Raw genomic sequence first — 25,669 nt, 5'->3', positions numbered from 1 at the left:
ACTACTACTACTATTACCATTGGGACGCGGGTGGCGCTGTGGGTAAAAGCCTCAGCACCTAGGGCTTGCCGATCGAAAGGTCGGCGGTTCGAATCCCCGCGGCGGGGTGCGCTCCCGTTGCTCGGTCCCAGCGCCTGCCAACCTAGCAGTTCGAAAGCACCCCCGGGTGCAAGTAGATAAATAGGGACCGCTTACTAGCGGGAAGGTAAAGGGCGTTTCCATGTGCGGCTCTGGCTCGCCAGATGCAGCTTTGTCACGCTGGCCACGTGACCCGGAAGTGTCTCCGGACAGCGCTGGCCCTCGGCCTCTTGAGTGAGATGGGCGCACAACCCTAGAGTCTGTCAAGACTAGCCCGTACGGGCAGGGGTACCTTTACCTTTTTTTTACTATTACCACATCATTCAGAGCAGGGAGCATAAATCCTGAAATACATAAAATAATGTTAAAAGCGATGTAAATCAAGTGGTTTATACCACAGGGCCACTTGTGTCCCCTTTCACAAAGGCCAGTGAAAGCTGGTCAAATAGAGTGACTGGGGCACTGCCCAGTCATGTGTGGTTTAAAGGAGGAAAATTACAAATTTTCCCCCAAATAGCCTGCTGTCCAAAACCACACTATTTTCTGTTACCTACACACTCCCTAGCCTTCCATTAGAACTGTTGTAGCTATTTCTGACAATCAGCCAAGCAGTTTGTTCCACTGCTCAACCAATCCAAGCCAAAACTATTGCTTTAGGCAGGAAATCCCTCCCATTCAAATTCAGGCAGAAAAACACATACACATAGCAACTGATAGGGCACCTGATCCATATCTTCACTTGTATCCTTATAGGCCAGAGATGGCCAAACTTGGCCCTCCAGCTGTTTTGGAACTACAGTTCCCATCATCCCTGACCACTGGTCCTGTTAGCTAGGGATGATGGGAGTTGTAGTCCCAAAACAGCTGGAGGGCCAAATTTGGCCATCACTGTTATAGGCAATCAAGCTAATCAGGTCACAGGTGTTAGCAGGCAGCTGAGAAAAATACTCCTCAAATTGCTTGCCTTTTTACTCCCAAGCCCTGAAAACTGGCAGCCAATTAGAATCAGTCTTCTGATCTGAGCATGCCCAGACCTTTTCCTTTGAAAAGCAGCTGCTGAATTGTGGGTAAAGCCCCATTTTGCTGAGAGCCCAGCCACCAGGTGAGCAAAGCAGCTTCCCCCCTTCTGTTATTAATGGCTTGACCGGTGGAAGGATTATTGGTGCTTCTGTGAAGGAGCAAGACCCCAGGGCACTGGTGCACCAAATGTGAGTCTGTATTTTATTTTTAAAGTTATATTACTATTGTATTTGGGGAATGGAGCGCTTATGTCACAAAGCTGGAGGAAGGGATCATCTTTTCCCATTGTGCTGGAAGTTTATGGAGGCCCTTGTTAACAGTTCAGTGTGATGCCTTTTAACTCTCCCTTGGCCCTGCCTCTGCAACCTCTGAGGCCTTGCCTAGTTGCTCTTCCAGGTCCAGGTCCAGTAGCCACCACTGGAAAAGGCCCTCTCTGTTGCACATACCTGTTTACTTGTCTTGTAGGTGGGACACCAAGAAGGACTTCCTCTGATGGTCTTAAGAACTAAAAATTTGATACCTGGCTACCAAGAACCCTAAGACTGAAATCTTAGGCATAACTTACCTTGGAGTAAGCTCCAGTGAATACAAAAAAACATGCCTAGACATGGGCCCTGTCCACACTTCCACTTGTGCTGTGCCTAAAAAGCACGGATCTGAGCAGAGTTTTTTTTGCTTCCTTTGCATTTTCTAGGCATGGGTCTGAGCGGTTTCCCCCTTGCCCTGCTCACATCAGCAGGGCTGTGGGGGGTGGTCTTGTCCTCTGGGCAGCCCAGGACCTCCATATACACTGCACAGGCTTGTGCCCCAGGCAAGCCACTTATTGCTGCTAACGCAGCTGTTTGACTTCACCCCTCGGGGGCACACTCCATTGTCTCAGAACAGATGGATGCCAACATCTCTATATAGCAGGAATGTCACATCTTCTGTTACACACTGTGTTTGTGTGTGGGACACATTAGATAAAGAATTTGCCTAGGAAAGCTGTATTCTAATAACACTAAACTGCAGGCAGAATTCGGTGATCATTTTTGGGTGGATTTGTAGAGAAGATAATGTGCAAATGGAAGGATTTGCCATCAGTGTCTGGAAATGACTCCTTTTTGCTTTTGCTGTTGTCATACTTGATAAAATAGCATCATGTCAGGCATATAAATCTTGTCCCAATTAAGTAAAGATTCAGAGGAACTCTTGTGGTCATAGGTGTTACTGAACGGAATTAACATCTAGTTTTGTATTGCTTAAATTCAGTATTCATACCACATAAGGGTACCTTCACTTTTGTTTTATTCTTACAAGGGACCATGGTGTTTGTTGCAGAAATGTATCCATTTTCATGTTCATCAAAGCTGTGGCACATCACATTTTAGGTTACCAAAACTTGAATTTACTATGTGTGGCCCCAATGTAGTTCTGGCAGCCACAGGCATATTATTTCGATGTTCGCTGTGTGAGGGAAATCTTTTTACCACCACATGAATCTTCCTTAGTAGAACAGGAAATGGGTCCAGGATGTGTTGGTGCTTTGGAGCACAGTGTTTGTCTCATGCTTTCAAAGAGTAAAGTGGCGACTCAAATGTACTGATTGTAAAGTACAATCAGAGATGATAATCCACATGATTAATTCAATATCAAATATGTGATCTAAATACTAAGGGCTATAATGAGGGAGTTTATTCATTCCTTTACTGGGTTGTGTGTGTGTCTTGCTGCCTGCATTTTGATCTTTGTTTATAAATAAAATTCTATGTTGTAGAAAATGTGATATTTGGCATATGGTGCAATATCACAGCAATTAAATTTGGTTAAGGAATGCAAGCACACCAAACTGTTATTCTTGGAATGAACTGCAAAGAACTGACGTAGATAATTTCTGTGCAACATGTAAGTTTATGCGTGACTAATGACAGTGCAGTGGTGGCATGATAAGCGATAGATGGTTTAACTGAATGGGCACCTAGCAGGGGGAAGTAGGTAAATTTATGAAGAGGTGCTGTAAATGAGAGATTTTCGGCCTGTTCATTCCCTCCCTGTACAAAGTTACATCTATTGATACTCAAGGGAAGCCCTTCCATGGCTCATGCAGATACCCAGCCTATTCCTGCACAGCACTCTTCCCCAACCTGGTGCCCCTCAAGCTGTTCATAGAATTGTAGAGTTGGAAGGGATCATGAGGACCATCTAGTCCAGGCATAGGCAAACTCAGCCCTCCAGATGTTTTAGAACTACTACTCCCATAATCCCTAGCTAGCAGGACCAGGGGTCAACGATGATGGGAATTGTAGTCCCAAAACATCTGGAGGGCCGAGTTTGCCTATGCCTGGTCTAGTCTAACCCCCTGCAGTGCAGGAATATGCAGCTGTCCCATACAGGGATTGAACCTGCAAGCAGCTGAGTTATCCAGGCTGATTGTTAAACTCGCAACTCCCTTCAGCTGCAGCCAGCATGGCAAATGGTCGTGGAGGACGAGAGATCCAATTTGGGGGAGGTTGCTCTAAAAGTACACATGAGGGAATGGCTCCTACTCTTTGGAAGATAAGCCTATGCACAGAGGACTTAGAGAGGAGTGGGATAGTGTGTCCAGTTGTAGGAGCTATATAGAATCCCCATGGGGATTGCTCTCATGTACGCAGAGCTACAGAATGAGGGGAAGGGCAACTATTCTGCACCAAATGTATGGCCCAAATCAGAGCCCTTACGGGTGACATAATATCCTAGCTCATTAGCTTTTGTGTCCCACCAAAAGTTTCAGTGGGATACAGCTTGAACCCAGTAATCTGTGTCCTCAACTTGTTTTATAAGACGGATTGTTTTGAACATTAAATCAGGAAGCATTGAGTAGCACCCTCCTCTTCTCACACCCGTTTAATTAATATACCACCAGTCTTGCTGGGCTGGCCCATGGGCTTGTTCTCTTGGCTCTAATTAATGGCAGCTTTTACATAACATTGTTGAGATACTTTATGTTCCCTTTAGAGCTTTTTTAATTTAAAACCCTCTAATTTTAAATCCCTTCATTAGTGTTCCTCACAGCAGGAGCAGCAACTAAGCATGGTTTGTATTCTGGTGACATCTTCTGGATGAAGTTGTTGCTAAACAGAACTATCAATGCAGCCCTTCTTTGCTCTAGCAGTTTTCGTCTTTCTCTGTCTAGTGAGTATATGCATAGTATAGAGAGGATTCTACCCAGCTACATTTTTGTAGGGTTGCAGGATTAGTATATTTAAATCAGAAGATCGAGGGGCTAAAACATATTCACAAATTAAAGCTGAAAGGCCCAGCCTGTACAGACATGCTCGGTCCCTTGTGCCATTCCCTCACATCCAGGCTAACATTTAATATTACTTCTATGACTTAGGATTTATAGGATGCTTTACCCCATACAAAGTACCTTCACCTCCACTAAACCATACAACAGCTTTGGAAGGTAGGCCAGTAGTATTGGCTGAGAAACAGTGCTGTGCTTGTGGCAACAACCGAGTTCAAAGGTGTGGCAGTTGTTCAAACCATGGGACCTTGTAACTCCCATCTTTTAGGGCCAGACAAGACATGCTAGAGATGTCTTTGCAGTTAATGCATGCATTTTTAAAAATGCAAACAGCTAGTGCTAGAAAGCTGCTCTTGCTCTTCTTCCTTTTCACAGGCTAGACGTGTGGGTCTGCCTGTCCGCTTCCCCAAGCTGAATGTTTGTGTGATTGTTTAACATGTGCATGTAGCCATGTGTATACACATGATCAAGGTATGTGGCCTGTTTTCAATGTGACCCTCGGTCCAAAAAAGGTTAGTCACCCCTGGGCTAACATGTCATCTGCTGAAGTGGACTGTAGTGTGTGGAAACTTGTGCCCTAAGAAATCTAGCCTTTCAAGGTGTAACCTCATTGGTGTGTTTTATTTCATTCTGATTCTTTGTTTGGAGAAGCTCACTATAATTCTATGGGGTGTGTCTTGGAGGGGATTGCAGTCATTTTTCATATAGAGTTGTGAAGCAAATCTGTAACCCCCCAGTCTTAAGATACAATGTGGTACAAATCCTGACACAAATGAATGTGCCATCTACAGCATCTTTTAAGTGGCCATGTTTGGACATTCCCCTAACAAGAACAAGCTGCAGTAAGTCTTGACTGGGGCTGGGCGATATCTGGTTTTCAATATCACAAGATATTACCAGCTGAACATAGCAATATTTTGATATATCACGATGTTTGAAATAAGGCTGGAACTATGTAGAGGTGAATGTGGCAATGCCCTGGCAATTGCTACTACTTACGGGTCTAACTCTAAAACTGATAAATTTTTATTTACCTTTAACATATTGTGAAACTGTTGTGTTATAGTACTACTGTACTGATAATGTTTAAATTAGCACATTTTCTCTAAAATTAAAGCTGTAGAAGTAATTCAGTAATTATCAAAGGTAGGGTGGGAGAATGTTTCCTAAAAAATTAATGACAATTCACATTCACTGTCACTTTTATTCAAATATATTTCACTATTGAGTCTTAGTTGAATGTGTGCATCCTATAACACCAGTTATTAGATTGTTAGTTAATTTTCTTTTCTAAACGAAGCCAAAATAGAAAGAATGAAATGGATAAATTTTTACAGAACAAAAAATTTCTAAACAAAATGGTATCTTTTTAGCGCCAGGGGAATTTGTGTGTGTGTGTGTCTACACACACACACACACACACACACACACACACACACACACACCCCAGGCCTAACCAGAAATAACGGATAGGAATTTACAGAATAAAAAAAATTAAACAAAAATATATATTTTTGCAAGGAAAATTTGGTGCATTTAATTATATGAAAATTTACTCAATGATAGCGTGCTTCAACTGAAACATTACATATTTCTGGAGAATATATTAACATTAATATAGTAATCTGTTATTAATAATAACAAATGTGTGAGAAAGCAAAAGGGCAAGGGGAGAATTAAGAAGAGTTCTAGGGTAGGGAGAGGGTCTGGAGGAGCATAAGGAGGGAGACACACAGACACAGAGACAATTGCGTACAAGTGCATGGAGGGAAGTTCCCGCTTGCAGGCTGCTGAGCTCTGCCTGCTCAGGAGATGGAGCGCTCAGGCGAACTTAGGCTGCATGCATGCGCACACACACGGTATCTCCAAGGACCATTTTTGCCTGCCGCTGAGGAGGCAGAGGAGATGGAGAGCTAAGGCAGGGAGTTACCCTGCAGTGCACTTTTTGCGTCAGCCTGCTGCTGCTGCTGCAGGAGGCACGGAAGAGCTGCTGAGGCAGAGTTAGCAATAGCATTGGCAGCACAGGACAGGAAGCAGAACCGGCTTCCCAATTTTTGCAATATCATGCTTTTTTACTATCGCACACAAACGCACACAAGGTTCATGATATATTGCCAGGTAATTTTTTAAAAACGGTTATCACAATTTGCTCTTAATATTGATATAAGACAGTATATATTGATATATTGCCCAGCCCTAGTCTTGACTTTGAACACTTCTCCCTCTCCTCCTCTGGTAGAGTTGTGAAGAGACTGGAAGCTTTTGCTTCAGATTTCTATTAACCAGAAACTGTAGTCAATGGTAAACTACAGCTTGCATAACCTGGCCACCATGATAACATATTGTTTGCAGTTGGCTTGTTTCAAACATTACACTAGCACATGATGCAGAGCTGTATGCGTATCTTGTATCTGAAGAAGTGTGCATGCACACGAAAGCTCATACCAATAACTAACTTAGTTGGTCTCTAAGGTGCTACTGGAAGGAATTTTTTTTTATTTTGTTTGCACATGAAGGAAACTGTAGGTGGTCTCATAAAATCATTTCTGTCCCTCACAAGTTAACTGTTTGAAATTCATGATTTCTAACATGGTTAACAAAGCATAGTCTTTGCCTGTAGAGTTATTTGATGGGACATAGGTAGCATAATTATATGTGATCCAGAAATCTATTGTGATCATTCAGAAAGACACAGCTTCCTTCTATAAGGATTCCCCATTCACATATAGAGGAAATGGCTCCATGTAGATAGGAGAACCTAGATCAAGCACAATTCTATTTAACTGGCATTCTTCATATCCCTCCCCCTTCATAGCATGAGGCTAGTGAGGTTCACATGGGAGGAAAGTCCATATTCAGCCGTGCTCACCCTCCAGCAAGTGTACACAGGAATGCAGAATGTACAGATGACACATTTCCCAAAGCTGGTATATTTAAGCACAATGTAAACTGAAAACAAAACAAAAAGTCTAGATTTTGTAACAAAATTTATTTTTGCTCTGTAGATACAAATCCAAACATCAAACAAATTGAGTGGAAAAATACTAGTAATTAACAATGAAAACTTTTATTATTTAATAAATAGAACTTTGGCATTCAAAATTCTAGCTGTAAACTCTACTAAAAAAAAAGTTACAAAAAGAGGCAAGAATGACAGGCCTGAAGACATGAGCCAACCAGTGGCTCTTTAAAAATAAAATAAAAACAACAACACTGGATGCATTTCGATTTAAGTCATGACAACTCTATTTACACGAGGTATTCTGAGTGGTTCAAAAACTGAACCCAATTTTGAAAAACTACCAGTCTTGGGAGACTGATCCAGTACATATCTGCTGTGCTTTTAAAGATAGCCCCTTTTCCCTTGCCTTCTCCACTGATTATCAATGATGTACTATACCTAATATATACAAAATTAATACATTCTGTTTAATGTTCTTCATATACAGAAAAGCTGGAAAATAAAGATCAGACTGCCTTCTCAAATATTGACCCACAGCTTTTAGAAAATATTTCTATTTATGAAAGTTATTTTTCACAAGCCTACAAGCTAAAAAATAATACTAATAAGCAGAGGAAACAAAGTGCAACAACTTGATACTCTCATAACTTCAAAAAATTAGATTATTATTAAGCTATCAGCTAAAATAAAAGGCACAAAGGTACACAGAAGTGGAATTAATAGAACTATTGAATAAGCTATTGGTGTGTTTGATTTGTTAACTCCCCTTTTTTTAAATATCCACTGGCTTTTTCTAAAGTAGTAACCTTACCTTCCACTTTGGATGAAATGGCATCCACATCCAGAATATTGTGTAAAATCTCTTTCATGCAGAGAGATATACCAAATATACAAGCGGATTTACAGAGGCATTATTGAATGACAAATTTGGTTTTCTGTAATTGAGTGAATTTAGCCCCAGCTTAGGTTTCAGGCAAATCAAAATGGATACTTTGCCTTGCATTTCTTCTCTCTCATTCCAGAATCTGGCGATAAATAATTCCTCTCCATTTTCCCCACAAAAGTGAAAACCAAAAATAATGAGAGAGAGAAATAACTTTGGTTCATATAGCTAATTTTGTTATGTTTTTAAAAGAAATCTCTATCCAGAGTTGGTGTCTGTGGCAACCTAATTAACTGAAATTCAGATCTGCTGTGCTTCTAAATCTACACACCTAAAGCTGAAGGTTTAATACCTAATCCTAAACACATTTAATTAGGTAATCTTGGTGATTTGGGGCTTACTGTTACGGCTTACTTCCAAGTGTGCATAGGATCATATACAAGCGGCCTAACTGGACATTAAAGTCAAGTTTACATAACCATTTTGAACTGACCTAAATATGACGCTACAAATTTTATATGGCATATAAATAATAGCATTAGTTATATCCAAAAACAATTTTCCAAGTTCCTTTTTGAAATACATTCTTGAATTACAGTAGTTACTACAAAATGCCATCTACACAATTATAGAAATACAACCTGAAATATGAAAATTGCTTGTACATTTCTTTTCATGTTTTCTAATAGATAAAACTGCAGCTTTCATTCATTCATAATATATTGTTCAGCCCTTGGGATTGTCTCTCATATCTGTGGCAAAAGGTTGTCATGACTAAATCAGCCTACTCAGTAATGCCATTTTTAACCACTTCTCTTAAAAGCTAGTATTAGTTAGCTTCACATAAAATACGTTGAACGGGACCAACTATTTTTTGCTGAAAATACCCATGCATATCTTACCTATTTTTTTAAAATGGCATTGTAAACCGATGGGCTCTTTAGCTACTTAAACAGCAGGCCTTGCATTATAACATTAGTTCAAATAATATAATACTGTGTCCTTATGGCTCACATAAATTTTGCCCATGGCATTTCCGTCTTTGGCTACCACCTCCTTTCATTCTTTAACCATGACTGAGACAAGAGAAGCCTGTCATCAGTAAGTGGAAGTTTCCTTCCAAATGCAGGTGTCCTTCTAGATTCTAGCAGTTGTGTGTAACAGTGGCTACTGTTTATGGTATCACCACATCCAGTGCTTAAAAGATGAGTTCATGTCAGCAAAACAAGATCATCTTCATATGCACTGGGTATGTTCAGAAAGGGTGGTTGAGTAGCTGAACTGCAAGTGCTAGTAGTCACACTCCCTTGCACTGTGCATTTGATAGTAGCATGAAAGGGGCCTATTTGTTTACAACTGAAAACTGTGAAGGCCTTCAGGAGAGGAGGAGCCATGGCCAGTAAGTACATGTGCTGCTCCCCTTCACACTCCTGCCCAAGCATGCAGCTGCTGAGGGGGTTGTGGCCAGTGACATGATCCTGCTACCCTCATGCTTTCACTGAACATGTGGAGAAGTCTCAAAAGGACTCTGGAAGAATGCCCAAAGTTGCTGCAGAACATGGGCTTTATTCTTAGAAAATTGCTGAGCAAATGTTGAGCTTCTTCAAGGGTTACACGTATACCTACGTACAAATTAAGATGCAGTAATTTCTTCCATTACTCAATTACTTAATTATTCCCCTTTATGAGGTTTTTAAAATAGTAACTCCACTTCAGCATATTTAGAGAATATTCTTGTTGTTCAGCTTTCCATTTCCAAAGAAGAATATCAGTCTTTTTTTAAAAAAAGCCAAGGGCTCTAAAAACTTGCTTATGCAAACAAGCTTTTAAAAAACACACTATTTCAACATTTCATTTAAATGAATTGGGAGGGGACAACATTAACTGAAATAAATAAGTTTATAGATAACAAACAAGGAGGTCAAATAAGTCCTAGAGCAAGGCTAAAAAAATACTGAGTGTCAGAGAGAACGTTGCACAGAAAAACTCCCTCTATTTTGGTGATTTTCAATGGGTGCTGCATAACAAGGCGGAAATGTTTGCCTGTTCAAGTGACGGCAGGAATCATGCTTTTCACTCCGATTTGGCTTCATGATGGCATTATCATACTGCCTATGTGAACTCTGACTGACTGTGATTATCTCAGAAAGAGCCCCATGTCTTTTTTTTAAAAGGACACCAGGGCTGCAGTCCAAGGAAATAAGAAAGTGTAAATAGTATGCAAAAGATAGAATAATATGAAGTCAGGACAGCTGTGAGCATTCTGTCCCTCAATGCCTAAATTTTTGTGGCCAAACTTTTGGCAGAGTCTTGTTCCTAAGTGCTTTGCAAAGCTTCACTGTCTCTCTAACTGGGTTATCTTCCACAAGTAATGAAGGTAATGAGTAGATGATGGTAAGGACTTAATTTATATGAAGTTTATATTGCCTAATTTACAACGAATGTAAAAATTAAATAACTTCTTCAGTTTCTTTGTCCCAAAACTATACTGTTTACGGACAATGGGAGGAATTCAATGTCGTGGTAAGGTGATCATTCTGTCAGGGCAAGCATTTCCGTTAGATAGAACAATTTGCCTCTCCTACCACCACACTCTGGGTTTCTCCCAACCCCTAGAGCCCGTTTTGGGAGGCACACAGGGGGAGGAATGAGGGGAAGTCCTGTTGCACAAGCAGAAGAAGACCTTGCACAGGGTTTTTGCTGACAGACTTGATTAGTTGATTCCTGCCCATTAGTTCTATTTTAAGTCTCTTAAATATTTTTTCTTGGTCTATGGTGATGCTGTAGTCTCAAATTTATGGCAAAGTTCTGTTTATAAAACAGAAGATGCAACAGTGAAAAAATACTTTAACCATCAAGTCATCTTTAAGACATCTCTACAGCATAGCACATTGAGTCAGTGTCTTATCACACTTTCAGTTGCTTCCTGGCGTGAAAGTAAATTGATTAGAATTATTTTTCACCATTCATGCCCTCATCTGCATAGAAACAAACAAAGCAATTCTTAACTTGAGTACAATACCACCTAATTAGACCTACTTTCTAATAACTGTAGTGGGGTTTGCAGTTGTTAGTATTTTAAATTCAAGCAATTTGTTTTATGTTGTAAGGACGGAGGACTAAGTACTTTCATGCTTACAAAGTTGTTTCAAGATAATACTTACAAATCTCCATTTGAAAACACTGAACAGTAGTTAAGATAAATACTAAAATAAATTTCCACAGACAGAAGTCAGGACAGTGTTGATCAAGAAACACCAATTTAAATAAATATAACTCTGGAAAAAAATGACTAGAATAGGTTTTTCTTTTTTTGAAATAAGTACTATCATATGCAAATGGTATTTCAACATAAACCAACAATGTAAAATGGAGACATAACATATAAAACTGAAAATGGCAACCTTTTCAAAAGAAGCTCTTGCTCACTTTTAGCTATGACAGTTGGCAAGACCAGTCTATAGCTTTCTGCACATCAGGGCCAATTGTCATAAATAAGCAAAACGTACCTTATTCTCTTTTTTCCTTTCTCTTTCAAAAGGAAGCACTTCGTTGCTTTATATAATTGATTGTCAGAATAAAGTGACAGCAGGCTTGACTTGGCAGAAAGGATATGTATACTTTAACACAGCAAAATAGAGCAGTCTGGATTACCAAGTGATTTTGGGTACATAGCTTCCTAATTCTAGAGCACTCCTATTGTAACTATCCACCAGGAACAATGACTTTCAGAACACATGAATTAAACATGTTTCTTTTAGCTTTTAAGCTTCCTGGGTGCTGGAGTGAGCTCCTGGAGAAATTTAAAGTAATTAGGTATTGATTATAAGGATGCAATATTCTCCTGCTCTTTCTGTGTGTGTTAAAAAAACCCTTTCTAGCCTTTATGCTGGGGTGGCTAACCTTTTGGGTTGAATGACTGTGTTAACCCTTGGCCAACCCTCTGGGGGTGACCATATCACACTCTTGGGCATACACATGAAGCCCAGATGTACAGGCACACATGCAGCCTCCCCGCCTCACATGATCCACGAAGATGAACTATTTGGTATCAAGGAGAGGCTAATTTGCATCCCCATCAAGGTACTGGTTGGAGCCCACTCCAGCGAGGTGACTATTTTAATTTTGGCTTTTTCCACATGCTGCCAAAATCAATGGGGTCCTGAGGGGTCAGGAAAAATGCTTGTGGTGTGTATGTCCAGGTCAGGTCCCAAGAATGGGGCAGTGGAAGGTTAGCCATCCATGTATAATGCACCCAGGTCACAAATGAACTTAATTGACAGCAAAGTTTCCACACTAATATAGTGCAGAAGAGGCTCACAGGATGACAGTTAAACTCTCAGGCCTGAACTTCTTATGCTTTATTGAAAATATAGGAGCTTATGTGCTGCTTTGTCTAAGAGGAACACTGATGATCAATGGACATCAATTGCTAAGTAAAATGACCTTTACCAAGCTGAGATGGCAAACATTGCAAGGTAGGCAGGCTACCTTTGTGTGTGCCTGCCCTCAAACAGTCCTTCTAAGGAGCCTCCATGTCATCATCCAGTTTTAATACCTACACACGGCAGGGCACTTAAAACTCTCCCCCCCCCCCTAGTAAAATTCTCAATCCTGATCTTGTACCCTAAAGCTTTGCTGAAGGGGGGGGGGGGGATGATACAGCAGTAACTGTAGTGCCTTCTTCTGACACTTAAGTTTTTTGACTCCAGAAGACAATATGGATGCTTTTACAGACCATGTCAGAGGAAACAAAATCCAACATTTCCAACAGAAACACATTCTTCACAGCTTTGACCTACATTCAGTAGTTTTGAAGAAATCAGATCTCTCGTGCAGCACGTCCCGTTCTCTTCAAGTGACGACTGCTTCACCGGCATGAACTTACATGCAAACGCTTGAAACCCTTTGATCTGGCACACGGAGCATGTCTTCCAGTATGGCTCCTTAACATAAACACAAGGAACTAAAACCAGAGCAGCATTTAATAACTTAAGTCACTGTTGCTGTGAGCCAAACCTTTTATCACTGTGTAATGCAATTTTCTCCCATGTCTTGAGCATAGCAGTCTGATATTATAGTTCTCAATTCATCAATATCTTTTCGTAACTGACACACCTCTAAGAGTTTCTTTGAGAGAGTTTCTGTGCTGTGGTAATTCTCATCTTCAGATGAGCAGCTCATTGCTGAAATTATAATAAAAAGACAAGACAGCTTAGGTAAACACACAGTCAACACACCTAACTTTGATTCAAATATTCCAGCCAATGTTTGTTTTGGTGCATTGAAAAGAAAGTATGAAAATGAAAATGTGGCACTTTCCCTTCCACAAATGTGGAAGAAAAGGGGTTTTTTTATATTTGTTTCTTGCCAACAATGCAACAAGAATGGAAACATTCAGAGAGTGATTTTGGTTAATATTTCTCCTCCCCCCCCCCCCCCGAATTAACAATGCTGCTGCTCTAAATGTGAAGTATCCCACTTCAGGACAAGGTTTACTCTACTTCAGATGTGGGTCAGAATCAATGTTGCGCCGACAGATGCAAAGGCACCCCCCTTCCTCACAGCCACCCAACCAATCTGCTTGAGAGGGTCCCCCAACCCTCTAGCAGATTCTTGGTTGTGTGCGTATAAGGGTAAGTCCCATTTGCAGTTGTGCAGGTGGGACACGACACCTGAACACTTAGAGGCCACAGAGAGTGTTATGCACATTGGGTATGCTGTTGAAAAGCTACAAGGGGCTCAAGCAAATAAGAGGATCAGCTTCTGAAAAGCAGTTTTCCATGCACTGTTTTTAGCTCACCAATGTAGAATGCCAGCATTTAGCCTACACAGTTGCTCTTACAATATCTGTTGCTTTCTTTGAGATGAGCTGCTTTGCATACATCATCATCATCATCATTATTACACTGCTGTACAGTTTTTACAAGGGCCGTAAGCTTTAATTGGCAATAGTAGGTGAGGCTATGAGTTAAGGCTCACGTGCATATTTCCGAAGCGATTTTAGCTCCAGTGTGTTGCAGTGTATAATGGTGAATGGAATAATAATCATGATGTATGAATCTGATTTCTTGAATTGCTGGTGTAAACGGAACTGGACGTTACCTTATTTTTGCAGAGCTGTTCACTGTATCCATTGCTAGTCACCACCAACCTTCCTCTATTTTATTATTTATGTATGTGTTAAATTTACACCCCGCCCTTCCATAAAAAATGTACAAGGTGGCCAACCCCCCCCCCCAACTAATTCACAAACAAACAAGCGATATAAAAATCACATAAGAGCAGACAAAAAATAACAGCAAGTTTAAAATATAACTAATTAGGAATGCAGGTTGAAATACAGAGCAGCAGAGCAAACAAAACCAGACCAGTAGGCCAAACATCTGTGTAAATTAAAAGGGGTTGCCTGTTGGCAGAAGGCCATCAACAAGTGAGCCAAGCAAGACTAGTACTGAGACAGAAAATAAGGGCAGGAAGGCGGCTTGTAGGGGAGCTATAAGGAGACAACCATTGTAATACGCCTTCCCACAGATTCTGGAAGTACAGAAAAGTCTAATAATTCCTGCATTCTTTTTACCGTCCATAAATGTAACCTGTCTTGTTTTATTTTACTGTTACAGTAAGTTCTAATCTTGGGTAGGTAAGAAGCAATTTTTAAAAAATCTTGTGGCTACTAAATGCCAAACCAGAAGGTTTCTGTTTGGTTGTCAACATTATAACTATAAAGTACAAGTCACCCCCCGCAAACTTGCTCTTTCTCCCTGGCCAAATTCCTGGATTTTACTTGTACAGATATGTCTTCTCATTGTTCAAATCACTTACATCTGATTCCCAGCAGTAAGGACAGGTTAGGCTCCTTGCCCTGAGCTCTGTGGGTAAGAATACTGCAAAGTGCTTTCAAGTCAAATAAACAGTGAGACATTTCCTTGAATAACTGATCGGCCACAGGTAGTTTTTCAGCCGCCGGCTGTCTGGACAGCTCCATCTGATGAATCTGTTCCCTCAAAGATGCATTTTCTTCCATAAATCTTTGGTTCTTAATTGGGGAGATAGAAAATAAAAAATGCAGACATTTATTCACTGGTTCTGTTTATTAGAAAAAATATATAAATAACAGGCATAAGTTATTTCGGAAGCTGTTGTCCATTTTAATGAAAATGAACTCTGTCTTCAGAGCCAGTCTATCTCTGAAAAGGAAATGGTGTGGGAAAGCAATAAAGAATGCTCATCACCATTAAATTCTGCTTGTGAATGTCTAAAGGCATCTTGAAAATGGCTGTTGGAAACAGAAGGCTGGACTCGGAAGACTTTTATTTAATCCAGCAAGGCATGTTTACAATATACATTTTAAGGAATATTCCCAGAAGATTTCTCAATCATGCACACAATTCAATAAATGACAAAATATGTTTTATTACCCTAGACAGGGAATGACAAACAATTAACTGCACATGATGCATCTTCCCTTCACCACAAAAAAACAAAAACCAAAAAAAACCGCATTATGGGGTCAGGATAAGTCTCACAATCCCAATGTTTAAACTGATAAGTTGCCTTAGCATTTCATCTTGAAATGTAAGTTTCTAGTATAGGTTCAATTCATATCAAAGTCTTAAGTATGCATTCCAAAAGATCAAGATGACAATACTTGCTTGCTATAGGATATAAAATATAGAAAAGCCTTCATTAGTTAAACTTTATAAACAACTCATCCTGATCCAGAAAAGTGTGCACAGGGTCATATTTTTAGATGTAGATTCCATTTCTGGATAAAGTCTATTACTGGGATTCAAAGAGTGACACTGGGTACACCCAAAGATTTGGCTTATTAGTGGAATTTCTGACATTCCCTCTCCCCTCCAGCAGCAACACACAATGCTATATCATAAACTGCCCCCCTCTAAAAGTGAGTTGCCATATAGTCCTGTGGTGTGGGAAACATAACTCCTCTGTGAAGAAGCAGGACTATCTCTCCAGTTTTTTGGTTCCTAGCCTAAATGTGTAAAAAGGCTGTTGCTGCTACATGAGCTGCGAGCCCTTGTATCCTTCATCTTATGGTAAGCAACTGGTGGTCCTTCTCCATCACCAGACTAGTGATCAGTGAGGACAGTGCCAATCACCTGTTAGGACTGGAATGTGAACACCATATCCAGACACAGTATTTCTCCTTCAAGTGACAGATCAGCTGTTTGTGGCAACGATTGTTATACCGAGAATATCACCACTTACCTTGTAGTGTCCAGAGTTTCTTATCTTTAAGAGAAATTATTGTTTCTCGTATTGTTACGCCTCATCCCTTCTCAGGAATGCAATTTTGTGATGTATTTATAGAATAGAACAAAATGGTGACATGGTAGACAACTGGCTCAAAAGATGCGATCTCAAAAACTTACTTCAAGTAGCGTCTTTTGTAACTGCTGTACACTCTTATCCTTTTCTTCAAGTTCACTTTTCTGTTTTTGAATTGTCACTTTTCCTTGCAAAAGCTTATCTTGCATAGACTAGGGGGCAAAAAAAGAGAAAATCACCTTAAAGCATGTAGTCCAATAAGCCTATAGCTCAAACACTGTCAGTTACATTTGCTTCTGCTTGTAACTTCAGTCTTCTAGGAGCACTTTAGGCAAATTTATGCTGGCTATTGTGCTGACCAGTCTCTGGAGCTGCGAAGGTCATTTAGACTAAGGTGTGCAATTTTGGGGCCTTCCCTGCCAAGTCTAAAAATTTGATCTACTGGATTCCTGTCCTCGGCTGGCTTCATGGAGGCAGATGCTGATGCATCTTATTCAGCAGCAAAAAAAGTCCCCACAACTTTTCTTGTGGGGAAGATGGAGGGGGGAGCATTTCAGCTTCAGCCAATGCTCAATAATGCTGGGGCAGAACCAGCAGTGGCTGCAAAAGTAGCCCTTTGCCTTTACTTCTAAGGGATAGAGAGGCAGGGGATGTAAGAGCTTTAGTGACTGCTCAGGAAGGGCTATAGCTCAGTGGTCTTGCATGCAAAAGGCCAAAAGTTTAATCCCCAGCTTCTCTAGGTGGGCTGGGAATGTCAGGAATGCTGGAGCACTGCTGCCAGTCAGTGTAGATAATATTGAGTTAGATGGACCAATGTTGTGACTTGCACACAATGGTGTGAGGCAGATTCCTTGTTCTATGTACAGCAGTGAGGCTTCTGCTTCTCTTGTGAACGACAGCCAAAGAATCTCTCTCTCTCTCTCTCTCCCCCTCTCTCCAGTATCTTAAAACCAGTTTCCTTCCACAAACTTATTGGATGTACCTAGGCATGTACTTAAATAACCACTAACAAGTGAACTTTAGTGGTGTGCCTAAGCTAAATCGTATTATGCTTGGAGGCCTGGTTCATGAGAATGCGCATCCTGTAATAAGGATTCAATATAGCTATATCCCCAAGGTCTGCTAGATACCCAGGAGTTTCACTTAGTCCTCTACAGTGTTTAGCATAGGGGAATAAGAATGGGAACTGCTTGGCTTCTATGGATGGGAGTGTTTATCCTGTAACAGTTGTGTGATTTGTCATTAATACTACCCTATCAAGGAACCTCATTAGCTTTACTTATGTAATAGCTACACAAAACATGCCTTCAAACAAATACAGGGAAAGAAAAGAACTGGGCTCAACTAACATCTAACTTTTACAGTAGTACCTCGGGTTACATACCCTTCAGGTTACAGACTCCACTAACCCAGAAATAGTGCTTTGGGTTAAGAACTTTGCTTCAGGATGAGAACAGAAATCGGGCTCCGGTGGCGCAGCAGCAGCGGGAGGCCCCATTAGCTAAAGTGGTGCTTCAGGTTAAGAACGGACCTCCAGAATGAATTACAGTACACTGTACACTGTGATTCGTTCCGGAGGTCCGTTCTTAACCTGAAACTGTTCTTTACCTGAATTATGGGGAGCAAGAGGTCCCCTCAGTCAAGCACTGGAGGTCCATTACCCATAGAGGATCCTTTAGGGCCAGATGGTCCTTCATGGCGGGTCAGCTTTCCACTCCCACCCTCAGTTTTTACTTCTGCAGTGCTCAAAGGAACCAGGGCAGCCTCTGAAATCCCCAAAGGTGTCCAAGAGTGGGCTTAGTTTGCAAAGCCCCCTGGACACCTGGCAGGTAAAGGGTTTGTCTGACGAAGAGCACTTCTCCCTCACATTTGCAGCAGTCGTGTGTGTGTGTGATCTATCAATCATCTCTTGAAATCCAGGACTGAAAATCTCAGAAGACAAAAGATCCACTCATCTGTCCAAATCATACTTTTTGAGAGGTTCAAATTAGGTGGAAAAATACCACCAGTGAATTTTAAATAGACTTTTTCTGCACTGTGTCTCAAATTATTGTTCAACACAATCTGTTCCAAACTTTCTTCCTTTTTTTATTACATATCTTAACCACAAAGTGTCAAATTTATGCTAATTTAATCCATGACTAGCAGGATGGAATTCTTTTCAAGTTTAGTTTCCCATTATTTAAAATACAGCAAAGCTTCACACCATGGGACAGAAATACAGCTACCAATTCTACAGTTCAGTTTCTGGCTTTTAACACTTTCAGATATTGGGGAGGGGTGGGGACACAATCTTTCCTGGCTGTGAATTAATTGTGTCATAGTCTCTGAGAGCTGAGCAGCAATTAGTTTAGGTCCCAAGAGACTCAAGTCAACCATGGTTAGGACTTCCCATCCCTACATGCTGCAGTGCCATGAGCCATGGCTGGAGTATTGCGGATCCCCTGACCTCAACAGCCCTTGGAAAAGGAAAGAGGAACTGATTTGCTTCTAGACCAAGGTCCCTCTTTCCCCTTAGTTTCATGCTGTCCCTCCCTGCCCACAATTTCCTCTCAACATATCCTGCTTGCTTCTGGTGCTTGTTTGCCTACCACTGTCAGTTTAGCTATTCAGGTTCTTTCCCACAACCCTGCTCCTCTTCTCATCATTCAGCAAACTGGCCATTTCTTGATATTTATATAACCCACAAATAATATAAATAACTTTTAAAAACAGCTAAACATCACTCCTACTTTGCATGAAGTGCTGACTTGATGTTTAGTATGCAATTGCTAGGTTTTGAGAAATGCATCCATGTAATATAACCGTTCCTACTTTTATAGATTGACAGAAGTTATTTTTTTCTTCTGCTCAACGTGTTGGTTAGTCAACTGCAATATCACATATGTCCATGCTTGTGCTTTGCTGGTTTTATTTGGCTGGAATCTAGAGTGTTCAAATTGTTGTACTCTAGGCATTAATAAAAGTTAAGCTGCAAAGGATGACAAGTTCCAACTCATTCTCCTCTTGTAAAGCTTTCAAAGGGGATTTTCCCTACTTTATGTTACTCTCCATCCAAGCATGCTGTATTATTGTGTGCTGAGGTTTACCCATATACTCTGATGACTGCATCCTTAAGCAAAGCCTAGCATCCATTTCCAATTGACTGCAATAAATTCCCTCTGAATAAAATTGGAGTTTAGACTTGTGCTCTGATATTACTCTGCTACAGGATACCATGTCTTGGGAAAGTATGTTCAAGTTTTATGTTTCAGATTAGCAAAAGGCAATGCTTGGGAGGGATTTCACACGTTACTGTAACATACAGTGGCATTTTGGGAATATACTTTATGGGACATGCCTTATTAACTACAAGATCAAACTAATTATCTGGCATTTAATAAAGATCTACAATCATATCATAGAATTACAAAGTTCAATCTAAAAGTAAGGTGGAACGTGTACAGAAAACTTATCTATGCGATGTTATGCACGGATAACTTCACATAAATCAGATATGTAGGGTTTCCTGGTTGAAATGGATCCTTTTTTCATTTGGCTTCAATCTTAATTACAGGATACAGTGTGTCTTGGCTGTTCTACTGGACAACCTCTGTTGGAAACCAGACAGGAGGAATGCATTCCTTTTGCTTCTGCTGGACATTTCAATCACCTTCAGTACCACTGGCCATTGTATGGGCTGCCTGGCTCAGATGGGTCTTGCTTTGCCATGCTCTCATCCTTTTGGCAGGAGAATTTCTTAGGACAGTACTAATAGACTTCTGTTTTGCATCTTGAACATTAGCCTATGGTGTCCACAAGGGGATCCATCTTCCACTATGCTGATCAACATCCATATGAAACCGCTGGGAGACATGATTTTGGGATTTGGACTTCAGTATCATCAATACGTTGATGACATCTTACTCTTTCCAACTGACTCCAAGAAGACTGTTGAAGTACTGTTCCTACTAATGAAGCAACTCCAACCTGAGTCACACAGGTACATTTTTTTTAGAACAACCAGCTGAATGTTTAAATTGGTCTCATACAGGGCTGGGCGATGTATCACAAGTTAAACATCACACTCTGGTGCACTGTGATGTTGAAACAACAAGCTGCATTGGCCCCAGCCCCGCAAGGCAGTTTCACCCCAGTGTACTGGGGGGCTGGGGGGATGGCAAAGCTTGTTCCCAGCTCATGCATGAGGTATTGGGGTTCCTCAACTGGGGGGGGGGGGCAGGAGCAGTTTAAGAGAGCCCCCCCGCCAGCTCTGCTAAACTGTTTTCTAAGGAGTGTGCCTCAGCAGAGCAGTTTAAAGAAGCCAAGAAATGAACAAGTTGTATCAGCTTTTGATGCAGCTTGCTCCTCCCTCTGCAGTATGAGGGGTAGAGCGTAATGGTGGTATATCACAGGTGAAACCACCGCCACTCACAAGTCCCTCTGCTACCAGCTGCCCAGGCAGCAGAGGGACTCAGGAGCAGTGGCAGTTTCACCTGCGATATACTGTCAGATAAAGCTGCCATCGTGCTCTGCCCCTCATACCAGTCCTGGGTGATATGTCACCCAGGCCTAGTCTCCTATCAGTGTGCATGTTTCAGCTGTGCAAAGGAGCCATTTTCAGATGAGCTGAACCTCTGAAATAATCCAAAGAAATCACATCCAAACAATTGTTCAAGGAACTTTAGTGTTTGTGTAATTTCTGAATAAATCTTTTGGGACATGGTCAATCACCAGACAGCTTCTCTACGTTGGTTTTTTCTTAATTTTAAAAGTAATATTTCTAACCTTGTTGCATTTTATAATGCTTCCATTAAACAGTTTGTAGATTATTAATTAAAGACCTGCTCACATATGCTATCGTTTGGTTTTAAAAATCACTTGTCTTATCAAAACTTGATCATACTAACATATTTTGCATGCATGCCTGTCTTGTCTGAAGGTTAATCCACACTTTGCCTTTATTATTTATAGAATTTGTATGCCACCCTATAACCGGAGGTCTCAGGGCGGTTCACAGAACAAGATCAACATAACACAATATATATACACAATCAAAATAAAACAACAACCCAGTAAACCCCCCCCCTATTATTTTGTTCAGTTTGTAGTGTTCATACATAATTTTTGTGCTGATATTACGAAGCTCTCTTGATGGTTTTGTGGTATGAATAAGGGAGAACGGGGTGTACTGCTTCTGCTGCCTCAGCTTGTTTTGACAGCTGGATGAGGGCAGCAGGCCCATGGGCTCCAGTGGCGAAGAAATGCTTCCTATGTGCACATGATTCTGCCTGCGTTTTAAAGGGGGCTGAAACAAGCAAGCGCCAGACAGGCCTGGGCAATGTATCACCCAGGACCGGTATGAGGGCCAGACAGCAATGACTGTTCACTCAGCGATATATCGCGGGTGAAACAGCAGCTGCTCCCGGGTCCCCCTGCCTCCAGAGAGACTCAGGAGCGACTGCTGTTTCACCTGCAATATACCGCTGGGTGAAACAGCCCTCTGGCTCTCATACCACCAGCAGACGGCTTCTTTAAACTGCTCCACTCAGTTAAGCAATTTAACAAAGTCTCACAGGGGCTTGAATAGCTAAGAAGTGGGCAATTGAAGGCAGCCTGCTTCTCAGCTGATCAACCCCCCCCCAACCTCTCACAGGCAGCTGCCAAGGCGGAAGGAGGGGGTTGAAGCCACACCGATGGAGCATTCCTGTGGTGGCCTCATCCACTGCTGCCTTCACATGGGATAGATAGGTAGCCCACCTGTGCGAAAGCAGAGGGAGCCCTGAGAATGCGGCCTGACACCCACCGCTGTCCAACTGCCTTCGTCCAGGAGGGTGGGCTGCATCTTTTCTCCTGGATCTGGGAGCCCACCCCTCTAGCTGCATCGGCTCTGGCCCCAGGATGAAACCACCTCGGCAGCAGTGGTGACAGTTTCACTCCGGTGCCTGGCAGGGCTGGGGCCAATGCAGCTTATTCCACCCTTTCAACATTGCAGTGTATCACCAGATTGCAGTGTTGAAAACCTAACATTGCCTAGCCCTAGACTTCAGCTTTAATTCTTGTCATGCATTTCTTCTTCCCTGCATTATGTTTATGTGAAGGTTGTGGCATCATTCAAGTATGCAGAGTATTTATATGAAGCCATTCTGTCTTGGGAACCCAAAGCAGATTACAAATAAAAGCACAACTACAATTAAACAGTGTAATATTATAGATTACTGCTGTCTCGTGAAGCTCCTAAGGCCAACCCTTCTTTTCATGGAGAGGATGCATCTTCATCACTAGTAAGGCTAAGGTTAAACGCCTGAAAAACACAATTCATTACCTGAATCTCTAAAGTCATCTCGGCAATCTGATTCTGTTGATTGTCTATGACCTGTTAGGAGAAGAACACACAAAAATGCTCTTTGTATCTCTGATGTATCTGTCAAATTTTTGTGAGGTCAAGGTATCTAATTTGTTGTAAGCTTGGGAATGGACGCAAAGGACACACAGTGCTATAAAAAACACAACAACTTAGGATGTTGCAAGATCAGGAATGAAATTAGTAACAAGAAAAGCCTTATGATGCAGTTATGGGGTAGGGGAAAACATGCTCAGAAATGTGAGACAGAGGGTGTCTTGGTCTGCACTGCCTAAGTGCACAACTGCTTAGTGGGGGCAAGTAGTCAATCAGCAACTGCAGAATTACATGTGCCTGACCTCAACTGCAACCTCCCGCCCCCCGGGTGTGGAGAATACTGAGCTAGATGGGCCAATGGTCTGACTCTGTACATTACTATTTCTGGGGGTATTTTATCCTCCCATCTTTACTGCCACCCAGGGGCACCTGCCAGTGCTTCACTGGCTGCTGTTGGAAACATATATTGGGGCAGGGAGACACAACAACAGGTTGACAATATAGTAACAGCAAACATCAATAGCAAAAAGAGCTCTTCAGACACAGGCAGATCATCCCAGTTTAATGAATGTACCTTGCTAGCTTTCTCATTTTTCTCTTTGAGGCTTTCGTTTTCACTCTGAAGCTGTTTTGTGTCCAACATAGGAAGGCGGACACCATCTTCCAGGCATTTTTCTACCTTCTGTTGCAGGCTGTAGTTTGGATTTGAAAAGGCAAAAAGAAAGCAGAAATTGCATACCAAAACTCCAGAGTCAAATCCTGTGCAGGAAATAAGTAAGCTCTGCAAAAGTGAAAGATTCCGTACACAGATTCATTCTTGGAGATGTTTTATGGTTAATGCATGCTATTGGAGTGGGTTTGCACATTTATGTTGACAGGTTCATTTTAAGAAATGATCCTGTAGACAGCCAATTCTTCCTCTGAGAGTGCCATCAGAACCTACAGCCCTTTATAGCAGGGATGGTACCCTCCAGATGCTGTTGCGACTGCAACGTCTAGCATTCCTGACTACTTACCATGCTGGCTGAGGCTGATGGGAATTGAGTCCGAAACCTTTTAGAGGGCACCATGTTGGCCGCCTCAGTGTTACAAGAGATTAACTAGAATTGCAGCATGACTTGGTGGATATCTGAAATCAGGCTTCCAGATGACTAGCTGCCTGGGGTCAGCAGAAATTTCCCCAATCTCTGGTTACGCAGAGTCCTGGGTAACCTACCCCTGTCAACAACACTCAAATGCCCCAGCACAGGGAAGAATCACACTTCTGCTTCCCTCCGCCTCATCTTTCAAAAATGAAAACACGAATGATGACAATGACAATTGTTGTTTAAATTTAGAAACAAGACTCTGCTTCAAATATTTATAGACTTTCAGGAGACTGCAAAGCCACCCTGGTGGATTACACACTCACAAATGCAATAGGTACCAGATGTAAGATGGAAACAATGCACCCAGTGATCTGGCTAACTGTCCCAAATACCTAACCTTTCATCATTTGAACAAAGCTTTTGTGGCATGCACTTTTAAGCAACGCAGGGTCACGAACTGAAATGTCACATGTTTCAGACTACTGGAAATTAAATTCTAAAATGGCTTCCATTACCTTTATTGCATAATTTCAAATGAGTGCTCCTTTTGCTTTTGGTTTTTAAAAGCCTTTTATAAAACAATAGATTCTAAATAAAACAATTCTAAATAAAGTAGTCTGTGCTGTAGTGACATTCTCTCATTTTAACATCCATCTCAATTGGTATCCTGCTTTCTGTTTCTTTGTAACTACAAATCCATTGTGGAACAGTTGCAGCTATGAAGGCAGATCAGAGACAGTAACGTATCCAAAGCCATTCAACGAGTTAACAACTAAGTAAGAATTTGATCCCCAAGGCAAAACTAACTTATAGTAACCAGACTGCACTCTTTCTGCCCGTCAACCAGAATAGAATGTTCATTCCTTTGATTTTGCATTCACCAACCAAGTGGTCAGTGGGTTAATGCATGTCATGCTGTCTCTGCCCTACTGATGCTAACTGGGGAAACATATGGCACAAATGACACCTGAATGCTCCTCTGGAACTTGTTATGGTAAGTAGGAATGTTTCCATTGTACCATTAACTTTAGGCAGATGCCCTGCAACTTTCTAGCCAGAATATGTCAGCTGTAGGGACTGTTCATTCGGGAAACTGCAAATGTGGTTGCTTGGTGTGATTCCCCTTAACCAGGAAACAGTAAGGGATGTCTGTGTGCTCCTAAGCTACTGTGCAGACAAGTCCCCCTTATTTCTTGTTTGTAGTTCAAACAGCAAAACTAGACTTTGAATTTACACGACAGCTTTGACATGCCTAAAATTAAGATATAGGTGGTGGCAGGAATAGTACCTGAAGTATTTCTAATACCTTCAACAAGATTTCTACAACCAGATGGTATCTTTCTATGAGATTGATTTGGTCCACAAGTTAACAGTTCAAGGTCCCTACTCTAGACAAGTACATGATTAGTTAGAAGACCTGAATCCTCAGCAACCAGGCAGGCTTTCTGTTACATCCTTCTCAGCTCAACCTCATATTTCTCATTTTCAACCCTCTTTCCCTAAAAGCAGCAATTCAACAATGCCCACGTATTAAAAATGATATTGCTGTAGTCTGACACATCTCAATTGTGCTTTGCAACATACTGCATCATTGCCTTCTGTGTAGTGGGGTCTGACATTACAACAGAGTTCACGTGAATCTCTTCACCAAAACTAAACTGACGCAGAAGGGAATAGAAAGATCCTAGAGAGTCATAAA

At 41.4% G+C, this 25,669-nt stretch overlaps 1 protein-coding gene and 1 long non-coding RNA gene across 4 annotated transcripts in view; one reads left to right on the top strand and one right to left on the bottom strand.

Moving 5' to 3' along the window:
• Positions 1 to 1,022: 1,022 nt before the first annotated feature.
• On the top strand, positions 1,023 to 24,585 carry LOC144327272 (uncharacterized). The gene is made up of 3 exons (XR_013392270.1): positions 1,023 to 1,286; positions 20,288 to 20,485; positions 23,574 to 24,585. It is a non-coding gene; the product is annotated as an uncharacterized LOC144327272 (long non-coding RNA).
• CEP85L (centrosomal protein 85L) overlaps positions 7,337 to 25,669 on the bottom strand; it is a 97,499-nt gene continuing 79,166 nt past the window's right edge. For all 3 annotated transcript variants that reach the window (XM_028723272.2, XM_028723273.2, XM_077926056.1), the window contains 5 exons: positions 23,457 to 23,574; positions 22,808 to 22,858; positions 16,608 to 16,715; positions 15,037 to 15,250; positions 7,337 to 13,397 (listed from right to left, as the gene is read on the bottom strand). In XM_028723272.2, coding sequence (XP_028579105.2) covers positions 13,237 to 13,397; positions 15,037 to 15,250; positions 16,608 to 16,715; positions 22,808 to 22,858; positions 23,457 to 23,574 — 652 coding nt within the window. In that variant the 3' untranslated portion in view covers positions 7,337 to 13,236. The remainder of the gene's footprint in view (positions 13,398 to 15,036; positions 15,251 to 16,607; positions 16,716 to 22,807; positions 22,859 to 23,456; positions 23,575 to 25,669) is intronic.

This window comes from Podarcis muralis, chromosome 3 (genome assembly GCF_964188315.1).
Source record: "Podarcis muralis chromosome 3, rPodMur119.hap1.1, whole genome shotgun sequence".
NCBI classification, from domain to species: domain Eukaryota; kingdom Metazoa; phylum Chordata; class Lepidosauria; order Squamata; family Lacertidae; genus Podarcis; species Podarcis muralis.
This window is presented reverse-complemented; position numbering and strand designations above follow the sequence as displayed.